The sequence below is a fragment of the Aristolochia californica genome, unplaced genomic scaffold (assembly GCF_029961685.1).
Source record: "Aristolochia californica isolate CCGP_79_NKW_82.1479 unplaced genomic scaffold, dmAriCali1.0.hap1 SCAF_12, whole genome shotgun sequence".
Lineage (NCBI taxonomy): Eukaryota > Viridiplantae > Streptophyta > Magnoliopsida > Piperales > Aristolochiaceae > Aristolochia > Aristolochia californica.
The window spans coordinates 30337224-30351247 of NW_027181793.1; the positions used below are offsets into that span (position 1 = coordinate 30337224).

General features: G+C 39.4%; 2 protein-coding genes across 3 annotated transcripts; one reads left to right on the forward strand and one right to left on the reverse strand.

Moving 5' to 3' along the window:
- LOC137946288 (uncharacterized) lies at positions 1-7537 on the reverse strand. Its single transcript, XM_068792523.1, has 5 exons — positions 6874-7537; positions 6520-6787; positions 5270-5368; positions 4953-5170; positions 1-213 (listed from the first exon to the last, which is right to left on the reverse strand). Exons 1-5 carry the CDS (start codon positions 7350-7352, stop codon positions 138-140), a joined length of 1140 nt encoding a protein of 379 aa, XP_068648624.1. The 5' UTR covers positions 7353-7537; the 3' UTR covers positions 1-137.
- An 839-nt stretch (positions 7538-8376) lies between these two features.
- On the forward strand, positions 8377-13876 carry LOC137945327 (uncharacterized). 2 transcript variants are annotated; one of them, XM_068791170.1, is made up of 8 exons: positions 8377-8437; positions 11176-11322; positions 11454-11545; positions 11630-11680; positions 11810-11897; positions 12999-13092; positions 13440-13540; positions 13614-13876. In XM_068791170.1, the coding sequence occupies exons 2-8, from the start codon at positions 11192-11194 to the stop codon at positions 13735-13737; spliced, it is 681 nt and encodes a 226-aa protein (XP_068647271.1). In that variant the 5' UTR covers positions 8377-8437; positions 11176-11191; the 3' UTR covers positions 13738-13876. The 2 variants fall into 2 exon arrangements, with proteins under 2 accessions (XP_068647271.1, XP_068647270.1); XM_068791169.1 differs by lacking the exon at positions 8377-8437 and adding an exon at positions 8681-8761.
- Positions 13877-14024: the final 148 nt, after the last annotated feature.

Genomic DNA, 14024 nt, shown 5'->3' on the forward strand with positions numbered 1-14024 from the left:
TTGTCTCTGGGAAAAGCTGGAAAACTTACCATTAATACAATAAGAGTGATCAACAGAGACGGATATACATTGAACACCTCCACTCAAACATTTTTTCTTTTCTTTCTTTTTCTGGACCTCTACTCCTCGTTTTCACTCTACAATAATCCTACAACACAGCTTAGGTGCAATCTGTACTCCAAGCTTCGCATGTGATGACCCAAGAGCATACACCTGCAAACGTAGATGAGAGAGGAAAAAAAAAAAAACCCGCCTTTTAGCTCTTTAAACCTTCCTGCAAATATATTCAGCACTTTAAATGGATGACCAATTGCATAAAATTTTCAAGAAGCTTACAATGATGGAGAAACTTGGCACAAAGCATATCCACAAACACAAATATGATATTAAACGGGGATCAGCCAACACTATCTGAAGATGGAACCCAGTGACCAGTGACTATTGAACAACATGTCAATTTAAGAAGTGAAACCAACTTCCAGTTGGTTGCAGGGAGTTTATAAGTTTTTGAGCCAATTAAATGAAGGTGGCTTTTAGTTAGAGTAATGGTCGCCGCCCCAATTCAGGACATAAAACCTGGTTCAGAACAAAGAGGCTATGAGACATCAATTTTTTTTTGTGAACTAGCCTTTCAGAATGACATGGTACACAATAACTACACCACATCAGCATACAATGGACCAATTTGAAGATCGGAGAATATTGGAGCTTCAGATCCAAGATCAGCAAAGAACTGACAGAAAGATATTTGTGCTATCTACTGCAACACCAGAAGAGGACTTTTCTTTTCTCGTTGAGCGCAAAGATGAAAAATCTGATTATGGGGCCTATTTCAAACATCTGCAATAAAGTCTAGGAAGTGCATCATGGAGAAGCAAAACTTTGAGAAGATTTATGACATAGCATGTCTGCCTATTAAGATGAGAAGTCTTCGAAGGTACCAACAGACTTGACTACTATTTCCTACCCTTTTTTCTGGAATTAGCACTTTGGATCTTCGAAGTGTAATTTGAGGCATCAAAACTTTTAAAGATAGAAAAAAGAGTATCAACAGCTGTAATTTGACACTCAGACAAACAAGTACACTAGTGCCAACAAGGAAATAATACTTGTGTGCTTGACACATCTATCCGTTCTATTTAAGCAATAGTAATGGTGTAATCCTATATTCTTCAGCCTTCAACCTAAAAAAGAACTTTACTAGTACCTCCTTTCCTTGATCAAATTAAAAGCAAGAGAAACTTCCAACACCTGAGCACTTGCGCAGATATTGGAAAAGTGCAGACAGTCACAAAACATTTTGTTTTTCCTCAATAAATGGATGTAATTAATTTTGTGTCAATGTGGCAATGGGAAGTGATACTCTTTTTTGGAAAATAAAGGATTCAGTTTTATCATGAAAATTGACCAATACGTCTCTAAGTGAAAGACTTCTGACCATCTTCAAATTGTTTAAAGATCATAGAATTTGTAGAAAGAATTAATCAAGTAAGGATGATCTCTCAACCAAACCATCCAGATGCTCCCCTTAAGAGGTGCAGCAGAAGATAAGGTAGCATTAAGGTAAACAACATCCAATGATACATGGCAGCTACCTTCTACGTGGCTCTTCTTAGGCATCCTCTCCCAGCTGAATCATTCCATCACTACTTGGAATCCTCTCTCACTCTTCAAAAGCATCAAATATTGCTTAGTGTGCAGTGAAAAGAGACTAATGTGCTGCCAGCTTTGGAAAAATGTAATCCTTCCAAACAAGTAAAAATTTAAATTCTCCGACGGAAGAAGCTGCAAATCACATTCTCCTTTACTGCCTTTCAGTTTCAATATTTGGGGGTAACTCCAAGCAAAATTGGAAGCCAAATGAGCATAATGCTTCCAACCCTCACTGTTTTTTCTTTTTTCAAAAGTGAAAGAGAATTTATTAAGAGGAAATGAGAGAGCAGAGGGGTCCCCACAATGAAGGGATACACAGGCAAGCTACAAAGAAAGTAAAACAAAAACTCAGATACAAAGCTAATGATGCTGAAAATAAACAGAAACTCAGATACAAAGCTAATAATGCTGAATGACTAGTTGAGGAAGGGAGGATCCCTCTTTAGCAAGGCTGTCAGCTAATGCATTCACGGATCTGGCAACATGAATCCAGGTGATATCAAGTCTTTTAGCTTTATAAAAAATCCCCTCCATGAAAGGTAAGGTCACCAAGGCGGATCAGGCAAAGGGCCAGATCAACCCCACAACAATTCCAGCAGCCCTATCCCTGTCCTGGCCTATAGCGGGGTTCGTTTTTTCACCCCGTCCCTGTCCCATACTACCCCCAGATCACCCCCTCCCTGCCCTACCATGTCGGTCACACTGACTTATTTCATTTGTCACTACAAGATCTATGTGGTCAAGAGTTGAAAGATGAAGAAATACAAATTGCAGTCAGAAGCTTCACCAAAGGAAAGAAAGAAACCACTATAGGATCTAGGTGAGCAAGAGTTGAAAGATAAAGGAAAGAACAAGGAAGGCGACTTGCAAACAAAAGATTCGCCGAAGGAAAGGAATAAGCTGCTACAGGATCTATGAGACCAAGAGTTGAAAGATTAAGAAAAACAAACTGCAAACAAAAGCAGGGCCAAAGGGGAAAAGTAAAGTAGCCACATGATCATGATCACAAGATGAAAGATGAAGGAAATCAAATTGCAAACAGAAGCTTCATTGGAGGAAAAGAAGAGGCAACCGAAGGGACCTTGCTCGCTTGCCAAACTAAAGAAGTTGTGCATAACGATCGACTTATTTTGCCAGAAGGAAAGCAATATTTCATACATTGTCACCATAAAAAAGGAGATTCAATCATGTCATACCTAAAAATATAATAAAAAAAGAAGGATTAAATGACGTGACTTAAAAAAAAAAGGTGCAACTCATTAAATAGGTTGCTGACCTCCACATTCGAAGTCTTTTATTTTCAATGATGGTCGTTAATGTTTGATTTTTTTTTCTTAAATACCCAAAAAGAAGCAAAAGAATTCTCTATTTTTATTGTTAGCATGTAAGTCATTTTCTTTTTGTAGAAAAAGCACATTGTGGCAAGGAAATCCATCTGTGCCCGAACTAGAGCAAGGTTTTTCTCCTCACCCAACCTTGCCCCAGGAGGTAAGAAAAAAACCCCATCCATGCCCCATAGAGTGAGGAGCAAGCCCAATCCCCGAAGTTTTTGGGTTGGGTCAGGTTTTCCTTAAAAACAACCCAATGCCCACCCCTAGTTATCACTGTGTGATTCCTCCCTTAGAGGGGACAATTAAGCTCAATTTTGATGGTGGTTCAAAGAGAAACCAGACCCCACTGGCTTGGGGAGTATACCATGATTGAGCCATTAGGTACATGGGAGTTTCTAATGTCAGCTCATGGCTTCAAATCTCACCAACGAAAAAGGGTGTAGTGTACACGTGTAATCAACATTCAACAAAAAAAAAAAAAAAAAAAAGTCTTGCTGTCCTATTCTACTCCTAGCACATTGGGACACCATCTTCGAGCTGAGAAACTAGCTCCCCTTCATGGCGTCAAAATTGCTGCTGACAAATTCAGGTCCCCCCCCTTACTATAGAAGGTGACTCATCCAATGTTATTGGCCGCTGCCTCGAAGGAACAGCCCTACCCTGGAGACTTCTGCCTAATATTGAATAAATCTTTGACAAAGCTCAACTCCTAGACATTTTTCAGGTTCACACATCTAGGTCGGCAAATGTTACTGCTGATAGTCGTGTCAAAGAAGGCTCTTCCCTACCTGAGATGGTCAGCTGCCACAACTAATTCTCCCAGGACTTGCTTCACTGTAATTGCTTCTCTTACTATAGTCTTCACCTCAGTTCTGTAACTTCCTGCTTGCAATCTAACCAAATTGGCTCTCCTCTGCTTCCCCTAAGTATTGCAGAGATTTTCTTCTTTGTTAACAAAATCCCAACCATTTTTCAAAAAGCAAAAAAACAATTGCAGGGTATCACATGTCAGAATTCTATTTTTGTCACTTGCACTACTTTTCTTTAATGGATAATCACATCTCATTACTTCTTTATAGAATGCTAAAGTGGCCCTTTAAAAGGGCTAGAAAGTTTTTTCTTAAACTACTTCAGCAGTCAGTTGGACAAAGGCATCAGGCATTTCAATGCAAGACGAGTTCAATTGGTGGCATGATCAAGGTGCAGCTCACTTTATCCTTTTATGGGCCAGCCAACACTATCATCATGGAAATTCCACAAGTGCCATCACTGACAATATTGGAGGTTGATCGCCTCTTCTAAATCAAGTAGCTTCAGTCTATAAGGTTACTCCTAAAATGGGCTGCTCAACATCAATTCTCATGGCAGCCACATTGAGGAGTTCTTATTAGAGGGATTGAAGAAAAAATTCTTCTCTCACATTCAAATGCCCTATTGCCATCTTTAACTGAAAAAAGTGAAACACCGAGCCCACCTTCAAGAAATTAAGCTCTAAAGGGAATGTTTCATGGTAGTTGCGGAAGCTAATTCTTCAGTAGTCATAAGCTGAACGAAGGGAAAAACTTTTCCATGCAGAATAGAGCATGAGAGTGAAGAATCACTTGATCTTGCACTCTCCCTAAAGTGGAGCACTGTCCTCGGCAGCTACCTTGCTAGCCAATTTGCTTGCTAAAGAGGAAGATGAGATGGCAGTAAATGTCTATTATCCATTTACTGACATTCAATGAGATCTCGTGGTTGTTGTTTGAATCACTGACCTCATGCTAGCATATAGAAGCCCCATCAAAGACTCGAACAAACTTTACCTCGGAATGAGATGCTCTTATATTATATCCACATCAAGTTTCTATAACTATAATTCTTAAATAATGGAGTAACATATATGCCACTCAGTTGCAGCTACTTTCCACACAGCAATCATATAAGATGCATTCATGGAATAAAAAAATAAACTAAATGGCAACTCACCAGAACAGTAGTTTTGCAAGGTAATCCCTTGAGGTCTTTATGGCTGCACAAATCTCAATGTCATCGTTATCTGAGTAGCTCTCACTTTTCTCTATGACTGAATCTTCCAAGAAACCAGAAGATCTATCACCCACAAAGAACTTTTGTATAATATTTCGAACTAACTGCTGAATGATTTCTTCCACCTCTGATGAGGAAGGTCGGGACAGTTCAGTTACCTGTGCAAGGATTAGAATAGAAAACAAATAAGGAATTGAGTCATTGTTCCTTCAGAAAGAATAGAAACTTAAAAGGAAAAGGAAATTCCGTTGCAGTACCATTTCAGACTCCAAGGATCTCAAATAGTCCAATAAATTGTTGTTCTCTCCTCTACTGCATTCCAGATCCACATTTTCCTGCTTCTGAGCTTTCAGTCTCTGACACACAGTATAAAGTTGGTAAACTTTACTGGGGATAACAGAATACCATTTGGAAGAGAAATGACTCTCATTGGGGAGCATAATATCATTTAAACAAGAAGTAACAGAATAACTTTTTAACATGTAAAAGAAAACACATGCAAAACAAGTTCAATATACAGACCAATGTTTTGACCTCAACCAAGATGTTGAACCAGTCAGATGGCTGTCTTGTCTTGGAGAAATTTGCTGGTACCTAGAGTAACTTTTTAAAAAATATAAATAAAAACAATAAAAATTAACAAATCATCCAAATATCCTTTTTTTTTAGTTTTATGTTGAAACATGGTGATTAACCAAACGACCCACCAATTTTATGATTGAAATCACTGGCCCACCCAGGATTTGAGGGCTTCCAATATCCAGATAAAGCATCTTTATTTAGCCTGCTCATGGGTATGGGTCAGAGTCAAACTGGCTCAATATGCAGAGGCCATGTCCAAATAACACTGGCTGTTGAGAAGAGTACATTCAGGGACAGCTGGAATCTCAAAAAGAAGCATCCATCTATATTTCACCTCTAACCTTAACTACATATTGGAGACTCATGCCTATATACATGTACATATTATCACTGAAATGGGGCAAAATTTCATTGTCGATAAATAAGACAAGCACAAAAAGGCAAATAACACACAGAAAATCAACATTAGACAGCAACTCCAGAGGCTAACAAACATGTTCTCCTAATGGTTCATATACATGAGACATAAGCTGCAAAACCCAAGGATTGGAAGCCCAGTTAAACCCTTACAGGGCATTTTAACCATCAGGTACACTGCAATGTATAAGAAGTAAACTACTAGCAAGAACCTAGTTCTTTCCTCCCAGGTTTCATCAAAGATAATAACCCATTAAAAACCATTCTCATGAAGCCAGCCGCTTTCCTTAATCCTCTTATCTAACATAACTTCAGTAATATCACCATCAGTAAAGATTGGATAGTGAAACATATCCATTTAGTGATGCTTCTATCGTCTTTCACTATCCGGGTAAGTATTGTAGCAAAAAAAATATATATACAACATCCAAAAGCAAACGAAAGTCACAATTAAGAAATGTTGGGCAGCAGTAGCACGGAGGAAAAAAAGGATTGAAAGACATCACACCTTCTCCACGCTTGCAAGTTCCGACTTCAACTGCTCTACATAACTCAAAGCCTTCGGGGATAAAGCCTCAAGAAACCGCGGAGTTCTACTTTCTACCTCTTCCCAGGACTCGCATGTGCCACGCTCGAAACCTTCCCCATCTTCCCCACCTACGTTTCCAATTGCCACACGCCCACTAAAGCCAGCGGAAGCCAAATCTTCATTACCTGGCGAATTGTCAAAGTTTCTCATCAAAGAAACCCGATACTCCGCGTTCCACAATGTATACCTACAAGATTCTCGGAAGAAAACTGCTCAGTGAGAAAAATAAAACTCGCACAGAAACGATCAATATGGATATCATAGGGGAGTTACCCTGTGATGATAGAGGATGTTAGGAGGCGATGGAGTGGGTCTTTGGAAGCCCTAATCGACGCCGCGAAATGATCAGACGGAAGAAGTCCGAGCATGGTGGAGATGGTTCGCTTCATGGAATCCTTGGCGGCTTCCGAAACGCCTTTGGCGATTACGGAGGTATCGAGGGGCTCGATTTGTTTGAGGAAATTGGCGAGGACGGAGAATTCACGCCGAAAAGCCAATTTCCGAGTGGAAACATAATCGTCAGCCACGCTTTCTCCGCCAGAGGAGGATAAGAGACAGTTGAAAAGGGGGGGCGAGTGTGTCCGCCTGTGGGGTCTGCCAGGAGCGGCGAGGAGCAGCGGCCGGATAATTAGATGGTGGGGGAAGAGATAAGATGACGGAGGTGGCGGCTTAAGCGAGACAGCGCGATAGAGGTCGAGTTCGGAGGCGAAGCGAGAGAGGAAGACAGCTCGTGCAGTCGAGGAGGCCGCCATGGCCTCTTCTTCCTAGAGAGATTCTCTCTTCTCGTCAGTCGAGTTTCCTGATGATGTCTGACGCTTACGTATCTACTACACCTTCGGGACCCAATGAGCTCTCCCGTAGAGGGACACTGGATTGCTGTTTCGGTGGCGAGAGCGATCGAAGGCGCTGAAGAATCACAGCGGACCACACCAATCCAATTAAGACCTCATGAATTTAGAGGGACAACTGGACAAGAAAAGTATTACACGCTCTATTGGGGATTTTGTTACGAGACGTACACATGGAGTTTTGGTGTAAACTAGCTGTGAAGTGCTACAAAATCAAAGGAAAAAATTTAAGACATAATCTACGTCTAATGATGTTAACTCGGTAGTTATTACTGCTTATTTACACCGTTATTTTGTTTTCTCAAATAAATAAAATTACTCGTGTGTTTTACACTTTTGACGTGTACTAGCTCGACAGCATTCACATCTAAGCAAACGCGTCCCCTAAACATAGAAGGTTAGGCCTTCTAGGACCTGTTAGTACACGGTGATTGATCTCAGAGGCTGTGGGTGTGCGCGCGTCTGAAATTGCTGTCGAGTATAGAGCAAAAGAAAGAATGAAAGGGAGAGTCAGAGGCAGGTATGGGCCATGGAAGAGGATGGCGACCAAACAGAAATCTGGTGTTTATTTCTGTGAAAGGTAGACGAAGAATGTCTTAGCCGGTAAACGGTAAGCCCGGGAGAGTATTTGTGAAGGATGACCAAAAGGATCAAGAGTCAGAGAAAAAAAAACAAGGAGAGTAAGGACTTCGTCGTGTGAGCGGCCACGTCAGAGGAAAGATTCCTTACTTACGACGTAGCAAGGTTAGGCCTTCCGGAGAATGGAGTTTGTTTCGTCGTCTCCATCCTTGTCGGTTGGATGGCATTAGATCTTCTGAATCTTTGTTCTCCCTCCATTCCCTCTCCAGTAGCAATAGTTGTGATCGGAACGAGCAGACACTGGAACAAGCAAGAAAAGATCTTCTTTCTCTTTTGATCTCTCCTACTCGGTAGTTTAAATAAAAACGCCAGCAGACGTCGGAGGATCGTCTTCTTTCCCGTCGAACCAGGTAATGTTTCTGAGCCGAGGAAAATTTCCTATCTCGCTATTAGATTTCCAATTCGGATATTATCCGAAAAGTATCCGAAAGACAGTTCATGGGATTTTCTGATATTCGGATAAACTTATCGAATCCGGCGTCCGGATATTACTATTTGCTGTCCGATCCGTTTAAAGCCCAGTTACTCTAGAGGAAAACCGCCTAAACAACTAATAAAAGTCGGACCACTTCGTAATCGAGCAGCCCCTTAAAATCTCTTGTCAGCCTCGAGCTCTCGTTTTGCAGCAGCCTCTACTCGTCTTGCTCGTTTTTTTTAATTCTACAAGAAATCAGGTACGTTTTGCTTTCTCTCTCGTTTTCATCAGGTTTCCTTCGTCTCTCCTTTTATTTTTTTAATTCCATTTTGTTACCTTGACGGTCGAAAAGTGAGATTCCTCCGTCTTACTCAAAGAAAAGGGCCCCGGCGGCCGTCACGATTCTCCTTTTCCATTCGGTTTAACAGAAATGGAGACGGGAAGAGACTGCCGTAAGCTACCTCTCACCCGTTCTTCTCTGTCACAAAAAGGGGGGCGGAAGGGGGAGGCCAGCCCTTCCTATCGGAACTGGAAGCGAGGGGGTGGGGCGGGTGGAGGACCTGTCCTTCCCCTCTTTCCTATCTCATTCAGCGCAACGGGAAGGGCCTTCCCCCTTCTGGTTCTTTTTTGAAGAAAATTTGGCATACCCATACTAGCTAAGTCAAGTCTTTTAAAATTTGATAATTTAATTTAGTCTCAGTAGCAACTAATTCTAATAAGTGCATTGGACCTACAAAATCATCGTAAAATCCATGGTCCTTATAGATTTTGGTGACAAAATCTCACTCACATCCTCTCCACTCCACTCTCTTCAGGATTTTAAGAACTCTGAGTTGTATTTAAATGGATGAGTAAGTTGAAATTCGTCCTTGTAATCCATGCCGGTGATAGGTGATTGTACGCAACTAGGACTAGATGTAGAGTCTACCAACATTTTTTTAACTGGATTACTCAGACAAATTTTATACAACCCATATAAACTTGTTGAAGAATATGACTTGGACCAGGATGCAAATTCGCTGTCTGATGAAGTTGGTCGAAATCAAGTTAAGAGGCAGCAATTAAACCTGGATTGCCACAATTTCTTCCTCCTCCCTTCCCACTGAGCATGTGCTCTTCGTGTTTTTGTCTTCTAAACAATCTACTGGCATCTCATTATAGAGTTAATAAGTATCCATGAGAATCTAGTGTAATCAATGAATTGTTTCATTCTGACAATGTGCAGTTCTTCACCTAATCATAAAAATGGTTGCATCCTTGATATATTCTGCTTGCTGAAAATGCATACCACTTTTTGTTTAAATTTAATATTCTTAGTGCATGAAAAATTGGGGACTGATGAAAGATGATTGAGGAACAGTGTAGTAGTAGTGCACTTGCCCAAGGGTGAAGAATGAAGGGCCTTGAACTGAAATTAAAGAAATGAATGACCAGTAGCTGTAAAAGTAGTATGTATCGAGGCACATAGAATCTCTGAGCTTCATTGACAAAATTTAGGAATTCAAAAGCTAGTGAATTGAGTAAACTGGTCTAAAAAGAAGAAGATAGGGTGTTTTATCAGTGGCTTGAAGAAACCTAGCCACTAGACCTTGTTGAAAGTATTTGAATTGGTGTGCGTGCATGAGGAGCACCACCAGGACTTGTGAGTAATTGGGAAACCTATCACCAGCAATTTTACCAACTTCCCTCATACATCCAACAAACAGATCGGAGCATCAGTACACAATTCAGACTTCAATAACAACAGAAAACCGTTCACTCTAGAAACAATGGAAGCATGCACATCCAAGAGTCTATGCTCAAACAGTGATGAAAAGTTCTCTCTGGAGCATGGATGTAAGAAATTTCAAGTATACCCGTTTGAAGAAGAAAAGGAGCTGGAGGAGTTAGAAGAAGTCCTTGGATGAAGTGGAGGTAGCTGAAGTTTCCATTTAATAGAGGAACCCCTGCAGGACTGGATTTCAACATTTATTTTTAATTATATTTTCAGGTTTAGTTGTCGGTCATAGTAGGAAATGGGTATGTTGGTGGGGTGCAGGGGTAGTTTTGACATTCTCTATTTATTTATGTGTTAGAGTAAATTTATTAGGTGTGTTTGCTTGGATTACATTGGGTTCTAAAGACTTGCTAGTTGGACATTAAGAAAATTTGAGTCTGTCGATAGAATATTAGGAAAGTTTAGAATTTTGTTACCTCATGCAGCAAAAAAGTCAAATGTCTCAAAGCAAAAATCCATGTTGTCAATTATAGAAGAATCTCATATTTTTACCCCTTGTCTTTGACACTAATTGGAAGGTCATTATTTCCATTGAATCTTTTGACTGGGGAGAGGCATGCCATGTGCCTAGTACAATCAGTCCAATGTGAAGTATGTACAGGTTAGTATTGGCTGGTACACATATATTTGCTTCCCACAATAGTGATACATGTCATGAGATAGCAATTTGTATTTGCTACATGCAAACTAGGCCTGGACAATGCAAGAAGATCCGAACAATTGATTTTGAAAAAAAGGGCAAGGCTCCAATTATGTTGTTGTGGCTAATTTCGTTGTTGTTGTGTTCCACAATTTAGAATAAGATAGTGCATATAAACAAATGCATAAGAACAAATGTTTCCATATACATATATCCCTAGGTGATGATTTTTTTGTTTCTTGTTCTGTGTTCACAGTTGCTAGAAGCATCTGATGACGACTGCTGCCAGACCAACATGGGCTCCTGCCAAAGGAGGCAATGAGCAAGGCGGTACTAGAATTTTTGGTCCTTCCCAGAAATACTCTTCAAGGGATCTAGCCTCCCACACACAACTGAAGCCCAGGTGTTCTTTTTAATATAATGCTTTGTAAAATAACATATAAATGCTGGTCCATTATTTTATAAATTTTGAGTTCAGGTTTGCTACTATGATGTTCCCGTGCTGACTTTTTGCTGGTGAATACTTTCTTATAGAAAAGAAGGGCAGGATACCCAGGAGGAGTTGCGGAAGAGAAATCTTCGTCAGGAGCTAGATGAGCGTGAGAGAAAGTACTTCTCTTCAAAAGGTGTCTCACCTTTCCACAAGTAGCTTTTTGTGTATTGATGCCGTGGTACTTCTTATTCACTTTTTCAGATCAATGTGGTTACAGAAGACAGAGATCGAAGAAAAGGAGCAAGTTCAGGCCATTATCTCTTAGAAGGTACATACTGGTTGCTTCTTCATTTATTGTATTTTGCTTGAACGGCAGAAGTTTATGCATAGAAAAGGGGTGAAAGAGATTAATGCGGTACGGCTATCATTGTTTTTTGATTGTTACATTTGTGTACAGGGCCAAAGAAGGATACTGAAGACCGTCTTGTTCCTCGTAGTTTAGATGCCGATGATTCTGATGTGGATGTTAAAAGTGATGATGAAAGGTGCTTTCAGGCCTTCTTTTCACATTTTTTATTAAGATAGCTTTTACCTCTGTCCTTTTATGTTGCTTGAGTCGCAATTTATTTAAGCGGATTCGCATAGCCAAATGATCTTTTTGTCACAAATTGGAAGAACTGTTCTTAACCTCATCATTGCATGTTGAATTTTTTTTTGAAAGGAAAAAAAAACAACAACATGCAATGATGAGGTTAAGAACAATTCTTCCAATTTGTGACAAAAAGGTCATTTGGCTATGCGAATCCGCTTAAATAAATTGTGACTCAATCAACATAAAAGGACATCAGTGCATGTTGTTCAATTCATCATCTCCATCAGTATGTTAGGAGCATGCATTGGAATAAGAATAAACTTACTAGCCAACAATAATTTTTATAAATGGAAGAGGAAAAAGGGGCTAGGATGTTTAAATTTACTTTTTAAAATTTGATTGATGAGTAAAAATGTCCTAGATACATGAAATTTAATTTGACATAGAAAGTTATAAGTTTTCATGTATTTAGGTTTCTACTGTATAATTGTCTATACTAATTGGTAGGTGTTTTAAGTATATAAACAGTTTGTCACATATAAATGTTATGGATCAGTTTTTTAGATTATTTTAATTTATTATGTTCCAGTTTAGACTTTGCCCACTAGAGCAGTGATTTATTTTACTGTTGTCCATTTGTATATCCAAATTTTTGTTGGAACAAAATTAGATACATATACCCTTGCTTTTGCAGTTTTAGACATTCGGATCCGCGGATCTGTATCTGACTTTTGAAAAACAAAAAGTTGTGTATCTGAAATTGGATATGATCTTTATCTGCTCTGATCATTGACTTGTGTAGTTCGCTTGCTTTCTCATTTTTGTCATGCACAAGTAGATTGTCAATACTCAGTTCCCATAAAAAAGCTACATTAAATTCAATTTTCAGAATTTATTTGTTCTACCTACATATTATATGCTTTAAAATTCAATGCACAGGATTTATTTATTCTACTTATTAATAGTTTAAGTTCGCACAATCATAATTTATCAGATTGTGTTTCTGTACTTACGTGTTTATTAATCTTTTGATATGGTAACTTTGTGGATTAAGTGATGATGATGATGATGATGCTGATGAGACAGCGGCTTTGATGGCTGAACTTGAGAGAATGAAGAAAGAAAAAGAAGAGGAGAGACTTCGGAAGGTGAGCCTAATTTATTTGCTATTTGTGTTTTTGTCATCTTTCTTTGTAAACTCATAAAGGCTTCGCTTAATCAATCCAAAGATACTGTTATGTGATACTTAAATTGGAGTTCCTGCGGGACTGATGATGAATCTTAAATTCTACAATTTTATGGTTTTTGTTTGCTTACTTGGGAAGAAAATAAATAATTTCTTCGGGTGGTGAACAATTCAAAAGTTCAGCACAGATAGAAGTCTTTCACATTGTGTGCCTGTATGGAAAGAGAAGGCTTTGTAAAATCTTTTCCTCTCACCTTTATACCACCTGGCCTCGCCAACAACTCCTTAATTTTGATGCTTGTGCTGCAGGAAAGACAGCAGCGGGAGGAAGAGCTGAAAGTCAAAGAAGCAGAGCTGATTCGAGGCAATCCTCTGCTCAACAATGCAACTTCCTTCAATGTGAAAAGAAGGTTAGATGAGGCCAAGTCATGATACACGATACATTCTTGTTTGTCGAAAAGCAACTTAAGATGCTCTGTGCAGGTGGGATGATGATGTTGTCTTTAAAAACCAAGCTCGCGGAGAAACTAAGACCCCCAAACGCTTCATCAACGACACCATCAGAAGTGACTTTCACCGCAAATTTTTACACAAGTATATGAAGTAGTTTTTGTTAAACAGTAGACTCTGCAATTTATGGAAGCAATCCAGAATTTTATGTGTCAATATGACTCTGACCATGGATGCTCTGATGGCTCCTACCTTGTACACTAATACTTTCTATTTAACAAGTTACTTATGGGTAAGAGTGTGATTAGTGAAGAAGTAGGCCCATTGTTTGAAGCCCATCACGTAAGAGAACTTCTATATTGTGCATGGTTTTCTCACTGACATAGCAGTGCAGGATTATTTTAATAGAACTTGGATTTAATTTTAAATAAAAAAATTGTGTTA